This window comes from Xyrauchen texanus, chromosome 16 (genome assembly GCF_025860055.1).
Source record: "Xyrauchen texanus isolate HMW12.3.18 chromosome 16, RBS_HiC_50CHRs, whole genome shotgun sequence".
Classification (NCBI taxonomy): domain Eukaryota; kingdom Metazoa; phylum Chordata; class Actinopteri; order Cypriniformes; family Catostomidae; genus Xyrauchen; species Xyrauchen texanus.
In genome coordinates, this window is record NC_068291.1 from 11,444,098 (window position 1) to 11,457,605 (window position 13,508).

Genomic DNA, 13,508 nt, shown 5'->3' on the forward strand with positions numbered 1-13,508 from the left:
TAACATGTCCACCTATGACATTTCTCAGCATTGTTGGTATCAATCAGACACAATACATAACAGAGGTCTAGATGCCGTACTTTTTTAAATGCAGAGGCCAAATTTTGAAATGTACTGTGTTTATTCCCACGTCTTAGGAAATAGTGGAAGACCCTCAACTCATTGTAGATGATGTGTCCAGGTTTGACTATTCCCAAGGATCCTATTTAGGTATTTTTATTAATGTATTAGTTACAGTATATACAGCCTGGGCTTTTTAGTGATGTCTACCAAGAAGATTTTAATATGAATGCCTTTGCATTATTTTTAAGAGATATATCACAAGCAAAACATTTCACAGTTTGTTAGGTTTCAGACTATAAAACAATGGATTTATGTAATCTGTTAAAAATGAAGGCCATGATGATCTACACCTGTGGTACCTCTGTTAGGAAACCGAAAATTAACTTCAGGCCAGTTGTTGGTTAAAAGTAAAAATGGTTAAGAAAGGTGAAGTTAGTGAGAAAAGATCTAGCAGAATTTCTTTGCAGATGCCACATGGTTTGATATTTTGTTACCTTATGCATTGCAATCCATATATTTTAAGTGTGTTTTAAATGTCTGAAAGTGTGCAAATTATTTTGGAACCACTCTGTAATATAAATCACTCTGACACAACTGCTTTCTCAAAATAATGTCTGGGTTATTTCTGTAGTGTTGAAATTCTTTGAAAGACACATTCTAATAATTTTTGTTTTGCTTAGGAAACTGCTGGTTTCTTGCTTCTGTTGGGGCTTTAACCTTTCAGAGGGACATCGTGGACCAGGTCATGCCAACAGACCAGTCATTCGGTAAAGATTATGCTGGGATATTTCACTTCAAAGTGAGTTATTTGGTCCTTGTCATCATAATTGCCCCTTGAATATTCTGTATTTTTATTTAAAAATCATATTATCAGTCCTTAAAAAGGAATAGTTCACCCAAAAATCTAATTTCATTCATTTACTCACCCTCATACATCCCAGAAGTGTATGACTTTCTTTCTTCTTCAGAACACAAATTAAGATTTTATAAGAATATTTCAGCTCTGTAGGTCCTCACAATGCAAGTTAATGGGTGCCAAAATGTTGACACTCCAAAAAGCACATTAAGGCAGCATAAAAGTAATTCATATGACTCCAGAGGTTAAATCGGTATCTACTGAAGTGATATGATAGGTGTGGGTGGGAAACAAATCAATGTTTAAGTGCATATTTGCAAGAAATTCTTCTCCCTGCCCAGTAGGGAGTGTATGCATGAAGAATGTTATTCACCAAAAACAAAAGAAGAAGAATGTGAACGTTAAAGTGGAGACTGTCTGAGCAGGGAGGAGAATTTTAAAATAAATAAAAATTGACTTTTACTTTTATGCTGACTTAAGTGACTTTTGGAGCTTAAATATTTTGGCACCCATTCACTTGTATTGTCTGGTTTAAAAGAACTGATATATTCTTCAAAATCTTCATTTGTGTTCTACTGATTAAAGAAAGTCGTACACATCCGAGATAGCATAAGGGTGAGTAAATGAGAGAATTTAAATTTTGGGGTAAACTATTCCTTTAAGCCCAAGCAAGGCATGTTTCTCTCAACTTGCTTGTTGTTATTTATTTATTTTTCAATTTTTTTATACTGCTCTGCTTAAATCTTACAGTTCTGGCGGTTTGGGAAATGGTTTGATGTTGTCATTGATGACAAACTGCCAACAATCAAACGCAAGCTCATTTTTGTGCATTCAAAAACATCAAATGAGTTTTGGCCTGCCTTGCTGGAAAAAGCTTATGCAAAGTAGGTAACAGTAGCCTACATTCTGTTAAAATGATCATATTCTTATTTCATCTTTCTTTCTTTGCACTGTAATTACTGGAATAGCCAAACCTGTTCATTAGAATAGGGTGTTCACACACTGTTGGCCATATAGCTAAATTAACAGCAATTACAGGGTGTGCGGCTCCTACGCTGACATGAACGCTGGTTATGTATCTGAGGCCCTAATGGACTTCACTGGTGGGGTGCACGTATACTATGAACTGAAAACAGCTCCCGCTGATTTATGGAACCTGATGGACCGTGCAGTCAATACAAAGGCCCTGATGGGCTGCGGCACTCCTCAAGGGGTAAGCAGTGTCTTCATCCTGCAAATTTTTATTACAGTAAAATATATTGACATCATGCCAGAATAAAACTATTATATAATCATTTCAAATGGGTTTTACATTAGAGTTCAAATTATTATGAACTCAATGGGTGAATCGCACAAAACCTGTGAAGAACATATATTTAAGTGTGATATTTCACCCTTAAATCAATAGAAAGAAATAAGATATTATGTTTTGCTTATATCAACTCAGGGGCATAGATTTTGGTACTTTTAAGTGCTTTCATGTAATGTTAGTATTTTGATACACTTATATTTAGTAAATACAATATAATATAATAATTCATTGTGTTAATTAAGCTTGTGTTGTTATTAGTTTGTGAATGAGTATGTATGTATGTGCAGATAGATATTTTATCTGGTAGATATACTGACTTAATGTCTGTTTTTATTCCATATCAGGAAACATCTGAAAACACTGAATTACCTAATGGCATTATTCAGGGCCATGCGTATACAGTGACAGGGGTTTTCAAGGTGAGTCTGCACAAAATCAAATCTCAGCTCACAGTGGCATCAGATTACATTTCATATCTGGAAAATAACCCAGTTCTTTAAAGCCGTCCAATCTTTCTTATAGGCCCACCTCCTTCAAGTTAATATTTCATTAGGCTCTGCATCAAGCCATTTAATCTAACACTCATTTGAGTGTTTAAAGGGTATCAGATCATCTCACATAATAAAAAATTAGATTGTATTTTTTTAATAACAGTTAAAAAGTAAAGTTTGTTCTGTTCATTGATGTAACTGCAAGAAAACTAAACTGGGTTCCTTTGAAAGTTTCTGTCCCCATCTGAGATATGCCAGCTGATTAACTAAAAAGGACATCTCAATGAAAACAACTGAAAATTATCTGATCTAAATCAGTCAATAGAGTTTTTCAAACACCCAAGATGAAATTATATTGGGAAAATTACTGAAACTTCCATGCCATTCTATCAGTTATAGAAAACCTTTTCTGACTTTGTTAATCATGTTACATCACATTATTCATATGATCATTCAAACACCATTTTGTTTTAAACTTTTTTGACCCCCTGTACTTGCTTTAACATGATTTAGCTGTCTCAAGCAGTTAGAGACCCTCAGGGCTCTTTTCTGTCTGTACTTGTTACCTCCTGTAAATATTTTCAAAGCGCTTGATGTTGAATGTTGATGTTGTAGTTAAACTGATAATATTGAAATATATTATAATAAATTACAACCCAACCATATTGACAGACTCATAATGTAAGAAGATCTCCCTTTAAGATCTCACTGCCTGGCCAAAAAGAAAAAAGAAAGAAAAAAGTTGCCGTTTGGATTTAAATAAGCAGATACTCAAGAGCCAATGATTGTATCATTATTGCAGGGATTCATGTTTCAGCTGACAAAAATTATTTTAACCCTAACTGATGCCGTGTGTAGCTTCTTATGTCGGAAGACGTATCCTGTGTTCATGGAAAAGATGTTACTGTGTTTAAGAAGGGGCAAATTATTGGCCTGCATCAAGCAATGTAACAACTAATGTGATTGCTGAAATCACTGGAATTGGGTTAAGAACTGTCCAACACATTATTAAAACCTGGAAGTACTGTGGTGAACCATCAAAATCTTGAACGATCTTGATCAGAGATCACTAAAACACTTGGTGAAGTCACTTCATAAAAAATCAACAGTAGAACTCAAGGCTATGTTTAATAGTGAAAGTAAGAGCATATCCACAATGCGTCGAGAGCTTAGAGGACTGGAACTAAACTGCTCTGTGGACAAAAGAAAATCACTTGTTAAAGATGCATATCGGAAACATTTAAGCGATACACCCATCATGAATAGTGCCGACTGTACAAGCCTCTGGAGGCAGTATTATGATCTGGGGTTGCTTCAGTTGGTCAGGTCTAGGCACAGCAAGTTTAGGCGGCAATAAAATGAAGTCAACTGACAACCTGAATGTACTGAATGACCAGGTTATCCCATCAATGCATTTTTTCTTCCCTGACGGCACGGGCATATTCCAGGTGAAATGCCAAGATTCATTGGGCTCAAATTGTGAAATAGTGGTTCAGGGAGCATGAGGAATTATTTTCACACATGAATTGGCTACCACAGAGTCCTGACCTTAACCCAATTTAAAGTCTTTAGGATGTGCTGGAGAAGACTTTATGGAGTGGTTCGTCTCCCGACATCAATATAAGATCTTGGGGAAAAAGTAATAAAACTCTGGATTAGGGCTGGACAATAATTCAATATCAATATGTATCCCTATATAATTTTTTTCAATAATGGTGGTATGATTTTTAAACACATTTCCAATATTTTGACATTTACATTACAGCATTGTCACTGACTAATGTTCAGGGCGCAGCTGTCTGTTCATTGTATTCAAGCTGAGCAGAAATAGCAGAACACAACTGGCTACGTGCGTGACATGGCAATTTTTGAAAGGGACACAAATAATAGAGCCATTGTACGTCTATATGATGTGTGTACACAGAAGACTTATTTCACCACGCAGTCATATTATAATTACAAAATTATCTCGCGTCCTCCATAATATTTTAGGTTTCGTAGGGACAGAGGGGTCTCTTAATTAGATATTAAACTGCAGCCATCCCACTGATCTGCCACGTAACATCATATTGAGCAATAACCAAAACAATGGTAGATCTACAATATTAGGCTAATATCAATTCACAAACAAGCTACCAAACAAGCTAGGTAACGTTATAATCGCTGACGTTGCAGGCTCATGAAAAAATACATCGGTAATCATTATTTTTATCATGACTAATTTATTAATGACTCAGCATCATCTGTATTTAAGAGAAAATAATCACTTCGCCCGATGCTTAAAGTGAATAAAATAGCCTTGCCACTGCCAGCCTACTTGCTGGAGTACCACAATTAAAGAAGCAATTCGAACTCCACCAGACTTGTGTGTGTAGATAAAAAAATGAAAAAATCACATGTACATAAGTATTCACAGCCTTTGTTCAATACTTTGTTGAAGCAGCTTTGGCACCAATTACAGCCTCAAGTCTTTTTGTGTATGATGCTACAAGCTTGGCACACCTATTTTTGGGCAGTTTCTCCCACTCTTCTTTGCAGGACCTCTCAAGCGCCATCAGGTTGGATGGGGAGTATCGGTGCACAGCCATTTTCAGATCTCTCCAGAGATGTTCAATCAGGTTCAAGTCTGGGCTCTGGTTGGGCCACTCAAGGACATTCACAGAGTTGTCCCTTAGCCACACCTTTGCTATCTTGGCTGTGTCCTTAGGGTTGTGGTCCTGTTGGAAGATGAACCTTCAGCCCCAGTCTGAGGTCCAGAGCTCTGGAGCAGGTTTTCATCAAGGGTCTCTGTACATTGCTGCATTCATCTTTCCCTCGATCCTGACTAGTCTCCCAGTTCCTGCCACTGAAAAACATCCCCACAGAATGATACTGCCACCACAATGCTTCACTGTAGGGATGGTATTGGCCAGGTGATGAGCGGTGCCTGGTTTCCTCCAGACATGACGCTTGCCATTCAGGCTAAAGAGTTCAATCTGTGTTTCATCAAACCAGAGAATTTTGTTTCTCATGGTCGGAGAGTCCTTCAGGTGCCTTTTGGCAAACTCCAGGCTGGCTGTCATGTGACTTTTACTGAGGAGTGGCTTCCGTCTGGCCGCTCTACCATCCAGGCTTGATTGGTGGAGTGCTGCTGAGATGGTTGTTCTTCTGGAAGGTTCTCCTCTCTCCAAGAGAAATGCTGGAGCTCTGTCAGAGTGACCATCGGGTTCTTGGTCACCTCCCTGACTAAGGCCCTTCTCCCCCGATCGCTCAGTTTGGCCGGGCGGCAAGCTCTAGGAAGAGTCCTGGTGGTTCCAAACTAACTTAATTTATGGATGATGGACGCCACTGAGCTCATTGGGACCTTCAATGCTGCAGAAATTTTTCTGTACCATTCCCCCAGATTTGTGCCTAGATACAATCCTGTCTCGGAGGTCTACAGACCATTCCTTGGACTTCATGGCTTGGTTTTTGCTCTGACATGCACTGTTAACTATGGAACCTTATATATACACAGGTGTGTGCCTTTCCAAATCATGTCCAATCAACTGAATTTACCACAGGTGGACTCCAATCAAGTTGTAGAAACACCTCAAGGATGATCAGTGGAAACAGGATGCACCTGAGATCAATTTTGAGTGTCATGGCAAAGGCTGTGAATACATATGATTTTTGTTTTTTATTATTAACAAATTTCAAACAAACTTCTTTCACGTTGTCATTATGGGGTATTGTTAGTAGAATTTTTAGGAAAATAATGAATTTAATCCATACGTAACAAAAAGTGAAGCACTGTGAATACTTTCCGGATGCACTGTATATACTGCAAAATGTATGTAAGGGCAGTATGGTATTATGCTATTTAGCCAACATGTCTGTCTTAGAATATATACTGCACACATGTGAGAGAGATGCATGTGCATTGCCTACTGCATTACATACCCAGACTGTTGCAAACAGGGCAGTAAACTAAAAACTCCTATAAGAGGGCAAAAACTGAGAAAGCATTAAAAAAAACTTTTTAAAATTAACAAACAAATAAGCAAAAAAAAAGAAAGCACTGGACCTCAATCTAATCAACATTAGAAAACAGTGCATAAACCAAACCCACAGGGAAACACAAAGAAACAGAGAGCATGGTACAAAGTTTAGTTTGAGAAAAAGAAATTCAGTCTCAAAAAGGTGGGTCATTTTTTACAGGTGTTCAACACCATATCAACCAGTGGCGGCTGCTGGTCTTTCAAAGAGGGGAAGCTCATTTTCGGCCTACATTATAAACTTATTTAAAAGTAAATTCTGCCCTATTAATGAACGAACGAACGAACGAACGAACGCTCTAAAACAAAATATATTAAACTTGGTAAAACTGAAACAAGGAATGTGGTGTATAATTGTGTGAAATGTATTATGCAAATTGACTAGCAATTTCGCCAAACAAATATAAAGAAATAGGTTGCAGCAGTTTGTCTTTCGACTACACTTGAGAAATCCGCGATGGGACTGAGCGCGAAATAGCTTCAGTGACTTCTTATAGTACAGATTCGCTGTCAATCAAAAGGAGATGCGGCCTTTCGACAGATCCTCCAATCATCACGCGGAAGCCCGGAGTCCGGGCCAGCCCACTCCTCATTCACCCCCAGAGACGCTGAGCGTCCGTGGGCGGACATAATCGCAGCATTTATCCAATGACCGTCTATTTTCGGAGCACTGAAAAAAACTGTTCATAGCAGCCCCATTGAAGTCAATGGACGCTCGGCTTCAACAGGGAAATGCACTGACGCTACGGGAATGTATGAGAAGTAAATCGAGTCAGCCGACCTGCTATATGTAATGTAGCTGATTCTGAACGAACTCGTCTTCGAGATGAACGTGTTCTAACGCATTTTTAGTCAATAAATTGTTTACACAATAGTACATATTTGACCATTATTTTTTTGACATTATAGGGGAAGCTGAGCTTCCCTTGCAGTCTTAAAGAAATCCCCACTGATATCAACTTATGCTACATGGCTAACCTGCACCAGAGCAGGTTTAATTTTGGGTTATAGAACACAAACAGAAATTCTTCATACTTTCATAATAATAAATCGTGCCTTGAAGCTTCACACTTTGGCTGTCTGGGGAAAACTTCACTCATTCGTGTGCAGGCTTTTCAGAGTTAAGCATGAACTCAGGATCAAACTCTGAGTTGACAGAGAACGTTTGACTATTTCTATAAGGCCGGCACCCCTGAGTCTTCTCTTTACTGCTGTACATGGAACTGGTGTTAAGAGGGTAGAATTCAAATAGCATGATTACTCAAGGATAAGGTGTTGGAGTGATGGCTGCTGGAAATGGGGCCTGTCTAGATTTGATAAAAAATGACTTTTTCAAATAGTGATGGTGCTGTTTTTCACATCAGTAATGTCCTGACTATGCTTTGTGATCAGCTGAATGCCACTTTGGTGAATTAAAGTACCAAATTCCTACCGAAACAGCTAAATCTGTACATTATTCTAAACTTTTGGCTGCCAGTGTATGTGTGTGTGTATATATATAATAAACATTTATATATTTGTTTTAAATAATATGCTTTAAAAGTTATTTTGTGTCAAATTTACACAGTAAGACAAAATGACAAATACAGCGATTGCATAGATTAAAAATATATATATTTTAGCCAATAGAATTGCTTTATGACCCAATGAGGGCATTACTTGGAGTTGGTGTGTCATGTAGTGGGTGTTCTTGTCATCTAGCAGGATGTAGACAGATAAACTTGGGAAAGTCAGGGCAGTATGCAGACTGTCCACGCAGACTGTGATGATGACTAAATTTATGTCACGCACACTGTCCATGGTGCTATCAGAATCGTGGACAAACTAAGTTTAGTTTGGTTGTAAGTATTTTGCACTGTAATTGTAATGTCATGGTGTATTTTACAGGTAACATACCAAGGAAAACCAGTAAAGCTGGTGAGAGTGTTAAACCCATGGGGAAAGGGCGAGTGGATTGGTGACTGGAGTGACAAGTAAGAGCTACTGTCAGATATGAAACTTTAGGCCAGTTATCCTCAACTAGTTTTGCTTCAGGACCCAGTTTTTGGCGTCCCAACACAGTACCAAATTTTCTTATCATAAAAACCAACAAAACTGCTTGAAATTAAAAACTGGACATTTTTAATACTACCATGAAATGCAAAGTCCCACGAATATGCATGAATAATTAGGATGACAGAGTAGGAAAATTGGACATTTTAGTAAATGCATAAACAGCAGAAGTGTGATTGTCCAGGCTAACAGTACAATCATAGATATTTTATTAGGCTGCTGAATATGAGATGTGCACAATAATTAACTGAACTGTGTTATTTCTCTGACACAAGCATCACCAAATGGAACAGCAAAAATAATGGTTGTTTTCAAACCAATTTTCACCTCCCGTTAAGCAATAAGATAGTCCCACCCAAACCTATTACCAATGGTTGAGCCCATGTTTGTTTGAGTATTTGCATATATCCCTTGCTATCCACAACCTTATCAGAACAGACCTGCAACCCATTTTTGACTTGGGACCAACGAGTTGAGAACAACTGCTATAGTCTGACTAATCACAACATTGAAATATTGTCATTTTTTTATTTGTAACAGTAAATGGTTTACAATTACTACATCAAGAGTATTCTTTGATACTCTTGCTATTTGCTGAGCTAAAGTAATCCTGTCCTTTGTAATATCTGTTTGTGTCATTTTACTTTTAGATCACCATTGTGGAGCAAAGTGAGTCAAAAGGATCAATCCATGTGTCGTTCTTTGGCCAATGACGGGGAGTTCTGGTAGGCATTAACTGTGGTTTCAGAAATGACCTCTTGCCATTTTAAACTTAAATCATATATTACCAGTGACACATATTTGACTGTAGGATGTCAATGGAGGATTTCACCAAAAGCTTTGAAGACCTTGATATTTGTTGCCTCCGCCCTGATTTTCTGGATGGTTCTTCTGAATGCATTTGGACATCTACATGCTTCAATGGCAGCTGGGATGCTGGGACCACAGCTGGTGGCTGCATAAATAATAGAGGTAGCTAATGAAATCCCCATGAAATCAAAAGTAGAGTTTTGGTTGTCTGATGTTTACACCAATTATTGCATACTAGCAGAAATAGTAGTTTAAGATATGCATATGATTTAGGCCTGTGTAACACAGAGATCTAATGTATTGGATGTGTTTTAGACACTTTCTGGACCAACCCTCAGTTTCGGGTGAGGATCAGTGAGGACTCTGCTACTGAAAATATACTTGTGTCCTTGATGCAGAAACACGAGGATAGACACAGAAGTCTTAATTCTAACTATGCCATTGGCTTCTCTGTTTATGCGGTCAGTATCAACAAAACTGTAGTGTGGTAAAATGGATCTGTGTTATTCTGTTTTTTACTTACGTATGGTGTTTTTATTATTTCTTTATTTTCTACTTTTACAGATACCTCCAGAGGCAAGTAAAATATAAAATGTCATATTGTGCAACTTATAAGTTGGGTTATTCTGATGAGTGTTAGACTTTTTGGTTTGTAAATAATTTAATTACAAATTTTTTAATATAACAGTTTGGTTTCTTAAATACAGGTTTTTATTTTATTTCCATTTAGACAAAAGTTGAAGCAGGGAAGTCCTCAGCCAGGTTCTTCAAAAGCAAACGTCCTGTGGCAGAAACTGATAATTTTACCAATGCAAGGAATGTGATGAAATTCTTCAAGCTTGAACCAGGAGAGTATCTCATTATACCATCCACTTACAAGCCTAATGAATGTGGAAAATTCATGTTGTCCATCTTCACAAAGAGTAAATCCAGAGAGAAAAAAGTGATGACATAAGTAGGTCATTATCAAAGGCCAGTTTAAGACACTACTGCAATAAAAAACTATAATATAAGAAAAGTCTAATTGAATTGTTACAACACTACATACACAGTTTGCATGTGCTGTATTCATTTTTCATGCTTGTATTCACACTTTGTTAATCCTGATAAAGTTTTCTCATATTGGGGGTGAATTTCATAATGATTGTCAAGAAGGTATTCTGTCATATTTCACTGCAAAATATGATTTTGCATAAAAAAGAGTAACCCTTCATTAGGTACCATTCAAATGTTTGCATTGCAACATTATTTTCAGGACAATTAATTCAGGACATTTTACCTTTTTTATATTCAATGATGATTCTCAATACAATACTATTTTTTACTATCTGTTTTATTATAAATCATTATAAATAAAATGCAGTACAAAAAATACTACCATGATGTATAAATACTTATGATATGAGAATGAGACACTTTTTTATTTTATGGTAATGATAATGGTGCTTACTTAATGGTCCTACAAGCAGGCCTAGATGTGATTTCTTATTGTATTCTTTTTGATTTTGGAGCAAAATATGGGTCTTGAACATTGACTTTATAGATATTGATATTTTTGATATTTTACCTGATGCTTTCTTATTGTTATCAACTACAGTGCACTACACTCACAATAGGACAAACTTGAGCAGCAAAGGTTATAGTTTATGGATCACACACTAATGACTTGGTAAAAGTAGGTTGCTTCAAAAACTGTAAAAATAAATATTCAACAGGTATTATGAGCAAAGATAGTTTTTGATTGAATTGTCATAAAAGAGGCAATGACACAACCATGAAGAACATGCTGTGAAACTCTATATGACATATCAAATAGCCAGTGGTGGAAAGAGTACTGATTTTTTTACTTAAGTAAAAGTACTGTTACTGAAGAAATAATTAAATTACAATTAGTACAATTAGCAGTACTGAGAAATATTAGGACTTAAGTAAGAATAAATAAGTAGTTTGCTGAAAAACTACTCAGTTACGTTACAAGGTACTTTATGAAAATTATATTATATACTGTATAATATATACACTTCCATTTTTAGTAAGCAAAGACATTTATGTTCTTGAAAGAAATTGATGCTTCCTTTCACCAAGGATGCATTAAATTGATAAAAAATACTGTCAAAATCATTCATTGCAAATTATTATTACAGTTTGAAATAATTGTTTTAAGTGGTATTTATTCCATTTTGCGCTTCCATGCGGAAATCACAATATAGTAGGGATTTTCCCATTTACTAAGGTATTGAGTTCTTATGAGTTGCTTTACACTTACAAGTCAAATTTTGGTTTTAAAAATAGGCAAAAAGAAACACGTTTCTCCTGAATTTCTATTTTCTTCTAAAGTCTATTGTTTTAGAGAGATAAAGACTAGTCCATCCATGCATTACTGTTTGGAAAGAAATTCTCTCTAACCAGAATAGACAGTGAAGTGGACGGCCCAGATGCACAACAAAAAGACAAGTAAATCACAGTTTCTAGTTTGAGAATCAGACTCATCACAGGTTCTAAACTAGCAGATTCTAAATGCCAAAGACCTGCATTGCTGCAAGAGGATTCTTGGACAAACAGAAAATTTTAATAATACAACATTAATACCACCCCTGCAGTCGCAAGTTCGAATCCAGGGTGTGCTGAGTGACTCCAGCCAGGTCTCCTAAGCAACCAAATTGGCCCGGTTGCTAGGGAGGGTAGAGTCACATGTGGTAACCTCCTCGTGGTCAGCATAATGTGGTTCTCGCTCTCTGTGGGGTGTGGGGTGATTTGTGCATGGATACTGCGGAGAATAGCACGAAGCCTCCACACGCACTCAACAAGTCATGTGATAAGATGCACGGATTGACGGTCTCAGACACTGAGGCAACTGAGACACCCCCCCCATTTATGGTTAATTAACATATTGAGATAATATAATTATTAAGTAAATTGTAGTTTTTGGTTGTATTACATTTTGTGATTACACCTTCTTTATATAACATCCCTCCCTTGCCCACTTTTAGCCTGTAGCAGGTGAGGCTTTTCAGACAGATTAACAGCAGCACAGGGCAGGTAAGTACAGTACAGCACTGTGAGCGAGTGTTACCCACTAGGACAGTTTATTGTGAACGAGGGGTGAACTGATGCGGATTGATAGAAACGAAGAGCCCGGCTGTGCGCACAATGGTGCGAGGAACCGGATGGCAAGAAAAAAGGTTATATTCTGTGAAAATTCAAAAGAAGATGTAATGTAATTGTAACTGTATCCTGTAACTCTTTGTGTGGGCACTTTTTGCCCCCGTATTTCGAATTTCAGGGATATTTTTGTCAATTTCTTTGGCATTTTTGCCCCGAGTCTGCATTAATTTGTGATACTATTGCCATTGTATTTTTCTAAGGTATTTCTATTTTTTATTTCTAAGTTTAAGACATATAGTAGCAAGTAAACGAGATATCCCACATATATGTCAGACTACATTGTGTTAATATTTGACACAGTTAAAACATTGCCAACCTTAAGAACATGTGAAATTTGATCAGTGGTTAAACATGTTCAGATGGTTCCCTCATACCTGATTGTATTTAGCAGAAAATCACAGTTTTACAGTTTTTGTATAATGACAGGGCAGAATATCTTGGAGAAGCCAGAGAAGAGAAGACACCGGCGGCAGTTTATGCAAGCTGCTGTGCTCATGATGCTGTGCCCTGCGGGCTTCATACCGCACAGTGTGTTTTAGTTTATGAACAGCTTTTAGCTTATAACTTGCTGATTTCTTCTTCCCAAAAAACTTCCCAAATATTAAGAAATGTTAGGTATTTATTGTACTTTGTAATTGTGGTGAAAAATAACTGTAGCTAAGTTGAATACTTTTAATCAACTCAAGTAAAAGTAAAAGGACTATTATTTATTTATACTTGTTTAAAATGTACTCAAGTACTGT

The 13,508-nt window shown here is 37.0% G+C and overlaps 1 protein-coding gene across 12 annotated transcripts in view; it reads left to right on the forward strand.

Annotated features, from left to right (window-relative positions):
* LOC127656694 (calpain-1 catalytic subunit-like) overlaps positions 1 to 10,240 on the forward strand; it is a 95,570-nt gene extending 85,330 nt beyond the window's left edge. For 3 of the 12 annotated variants that reach the window (XM_052145142.1, XM_052145141.1, XM_052145132.1), the window contains exons 3-12: positions 138 to 210; positions 744 to 862; positions 1,670 to 1,803; positions 1,958 to 2,132; positions 2,576 to 2,650; positions 8,626 to 8,711; positions 9,441 to 9,515; positions 9,602 to 9,762; positions 9,916 to 10,061; positions 10,165 to 10,240. In XM_052145142.1, coding sequence (XP_052001102.1) covers positions 138 to 210; positions 744 to 862; positions 1,670 to 1,803; positions 1,958 to 2,132; positions 2,576 to 2,650; positions 8,626 to 8,711; positions 9,441 to 9,515; positions 9,602 to 9,762; positions 9,916 to 10,061; positions 10,165 to 10,191 — 1,071 coding nt within the window. In that variant the 3' untranslated portion in view covers positions 10,192 to 10,240. The remainder of the gene's footprint in view (positions 1 to 137; positions 211 to 743; positions 863 to 1,669; positions 1,804 to 1,957; positions 2,133 to 2,575; positions 2,651 to 8,625; positions 8,712 to 9,440; positions 9,516 to 9,601; positions 9,763 to 9,915; positions 10,062 to 10,164) is intronic. The other 9 variants (XM_052145138.1, XM_052145134.1, XM_052145143.1 and 6 more) reach the window with 6 other exon arrangements.
* Positions 10,241 to 13,508: the final 3,268 nt, after the last annotated feature.